Raw genomic sequence first — 3,555 nt, forward strand, 5'->3', positions numbered from 1 at the left:
TCCAGTTACCTGCTGCTTGAGCTTTGCCCACTTTCAAAACTTGCATTGTAAAATATATGTGGTAGATATTTTCGGAAATGGAATGGAAACTCTGCAGGGAAATCAATTTCTTGATAAGCTACATTGGCCGGAAATCCTATAAAAGAGTTTTGTTTTAAAAGATAAATGGTAATTATAATTACAGTAGTTCAATTTCATTCAACAAACCTTTATCAACTCGCAGATAGATTTAAAAAAAAAATCACGCCAAATGTCATAGGTAAAAACTGTCAGAGATGAGGTAAAAAAAGCATGGTAATAGTAATGGTTGGAGACTTATATAGCGTATAAAACATGGTCTCCATGCACTAAACAGAAAACAAACAAACAAATCTATTGTAATAGGTCGTCTAAGCTAACCACGATAAAATAAATAACAGAAAGAGACTAACGGGGAGGAACCAACACTATCGCACCATTCACTTTCAATTTGAGACCACCGGCAAGCAGTGGTTAGCAGGTGTTAGAATAACGTTGGGATCTGACTTAGCCTTTCCGAACAACAAACTGTACAGAAGACAAATTAAACAGAAAAAAAAAATGTGATTTAAAGCTCTGCTTGAAAACAGATAGAAATGCATGCTTCAGAAGAAATAAACATAACAACCTTGCCGTATCACATTAGAGCAGCAGACGACTAGAAATTGTGGTAAGCTAGAGTATATGATTTGAAACAACCTTCAAATCTAAATTGTGGATCAAGAGCGTTTTATTACGGCAAATCCAGCTTAGGAAGAACACTGGAATTATAATACAGAACAAAACTGACATGATGACAGCGAAAGCAATAATAAGCTCTGAAACAAGTACTGTAACTTACTGCTTGTCTGGTTGTTGACATACTGGCCAACTGACAGAGGATTTAACAGGTCGGAGGTCAACCAAGACATATCGCTAACCAAGTATGGTCCAGCACGATCTCTTTGTGAGCATGATCTAATAAAAAGAAAAATATTAAATACTGAACATGTGGTACATTCTACATCACTTTCTAAATTGATACAAATAATAATTTTAAATACAATTGTATTTTATATTTTACCTGAATATAATCTTTGATAATCCTTTATCATTGCCATCAATGTAAAGTCCATCGAGGCAACGGAAGATGAATGAATTGTTGATGGACTGAAGAAAAATCGGGTCATATGGGTGATAAATTGTGCCTTAAAAAAACAAAATGAAATTAAGAATTACTATATCACAGAAACACAAAGCAATAGCATAAAGCGTTTGTAGTGTCTACAAAAAAAGAAGAAAAAGGAGAGTATTTCATATCAAATTACTGTAAAGTACTTTTTAATGAAATTAATATATTATATTTTATATAAAAGGTATATACAGTAGTACCTTGCTTTTGTGTACATTTTTAAGTTTTTGTAACTGGATTGCATCAAAGAACCATCTTACAATTACAACTATTTCATATATTCTTAGTACACTAACAGTACAAATTTTCTCACATTTTTTTTTATAAAGCTTTAATAAATTCAAATTTTCCTATACATGGCCTCGGGATAAACAGGTTTGCTACACAGGGCTGGAAAAAGTGCACGACTGTGCGACCGGCCGCATTGACCTTTAACCCGGAGGCACTATAAAAAAACTTTTTTTTTTTTTACACATCACAATTTAATGCATAATTAAATTTAATATTATTGCTTGCTCCAAACCACTAAATATACTACTGTTTCACTACAATAGTGTAATTTGGTCTTGGAGGCATTCGATCAAGAAAATGTTCATGGTTGGAGGCACAAAAATATTTTTTCCAGGCCTAATGATACAGCAACATGACATACACCTTCACTAGCATGAAATACGAAGTTCCACTTTAGTACCTGGATAAATTGATGTAATGCTACCAGCTGGAATACAGCCTTTACTAACAATTACACCTGTGCCACTCTCCACCACTTTACTGGGTCCATGACAAACAACAAATCCAAAGTGTTTATACATTAACTTGTAAACATCTTCAGAGTTATCACCTGAAAAAATAACAATGTTAATATATTGTATTTGTATAGTGCCTTGATTATTGGATTTAATGGCATTTATAAATACTTTTTTATGAAACCATTCACTTTTCATTTGAACTTTCAGATCTTGGCCTAATGAATTGATGTTTAATTGTTTTTTTTGTTTTTTGTAATTATATAAAATTTGCTAAGAAAAAAAAATATTTGGACTTAATAATTCATATCAATTTTAATGAATTGTACATATGGTTGTTTATCATTTATTGATAATCAATTTGCTGTGTAATATATAATTGAAATATATATTTGACAATATTAAAGTATAATCTAACATATTTTCATGTAATTATAAATACTGCTTCTTTAATTTGTTATTTCCTTAAATTTACTGTAGGCTTTTTAAAATTTTTGATTGTACTGTATTTTGCTTGTTTTCTGTCTGTTTTCTGTATGGCAGGCATCTTGTTATATGTACCCTCAAGAAGTTTTCAACTTTTGTTGCATTTTGAGTGTTTTATAATGAATATCCAGATTATCAAATTTTCATTAACAATAAACTGTTGTATGCCAATATATTGTCATGATGTGCCTATATATAGTCATGATGTGCCTACAGTATATATGGTCATGATGTTCCTATATATGGTCATGATGTGCCTATATATGGTCATGATGTGCCTATATATGGTCATGATGTGACATCATCATGTCACAAGTTTTTGTCAAAATAAACCTTTAATAGACTGAAAGAGTTTTAACTTCAAATGCCTGGGAAGTTCACTCAACTTGACCTTTAAAATGCAATTCAATTCAATTCAAAAAATTGAAAAGTAATTGTATGTACTGTAGGACACTTTAATCAAAAATTGAATACAAGGTCCACATGGCCCAACATGTAACAAATGCATGGCATACACAGGTACCAGATATCACACCAGGTATATAGGCCTAACATCACCAAACTTTTACATATAAAAAAAAAAAAAATTATTTATATTATTTATACTGTATATAAAAAAAAGTATATAAATGTATGTATATAAATTGCTTGAATCTAAATCTAATTATTATCATTAAATTGAAAATGTTAGTTATTTGAAAATTATTTTCTCTTCTCATCATCATTTTTATGCATAAATAAATCTGTAAAATTTGCATAAAGCTTTTAATCGGATGGTAATCCTAAGATCTGAAGTCAGCGAAAACTTAATTAATTTGATACTCATAATTTTTATAAAAGCACAAGACAAAAACTCAGGGGTCAACAGCACAATGCTAAATAAGCAAATTTTATTTAATTCTGAAAGTGAGGATTTTCCCAAACTTTAAAGAGAGTGAGTTCCCTAAAAAAAATGGCAGTTAAAATTAAATTCTGATTTGGTATATTGTTCCAAATAAATTATAACTGAACTGCCAGATTGAAAACACATGCCTGCTTAAATATGAACACATTTTTTGTTGATAAAAGTATACTTACGGCTTTCTAATTCTTCAAAGAAGTGAGTAAGTTTGTCAAGAACCTCATCATCTGGTA

General features: G+C 30.5%; 1 protein-coding gene across 1 annotated transcript in view; it reads right to left on the reverse strand.

Moving 5' to 3' along the window:
* Positions 1–3,549, reverse strand: part of LOC117102768 (SET domain-containing protein 9-like) — a 7,205-nt gene extending 3,656 nt beyond the window's left edge. Inside the window, exons 1-5 of the mRNA XM_033243175.1 lie at positions 3,499–3,549; positions 1,881–2,030; positions 1,082–1,205; positions 860–975; positions 10–136 (exon numbers count right to left, since the gene is read on the reverse strand). Coding sequence (XP_033099066.1) covers positions 10–136; positions 860–975; positions 1,082–1,205; positions 1,881–2,001 — 488 coding nt within the window. The 5' untranslated portion in view covers positions 2,002–2,030; positions 3,499–3,549. The remainder of the gene's footprint in view (positions 1–9; positions 137–859; positions 976–1,081; positions 1,206–1,880; positions 2,031–3,498) is intronic.
* Positions 3,550–3,555: the final 6 nt, after the last annotated feature.

This window comes from Anneissia japonica, unplaced genomic scaffold (genome assembly GCF_011630105.1).
Source record: "Anneissia japonica isolate Jap-2015-1 unplaced genomic scaffold, ASM1163010v1 scaffold11413_len12529_cov114, whole genome shotgun sequence".
Lineage (NCBI taxonomy): Eukaryota > Metazoa > Echinodermata > Crinoidea > Comatulida > Comatulidae > Anneissia > Anneissia japonica.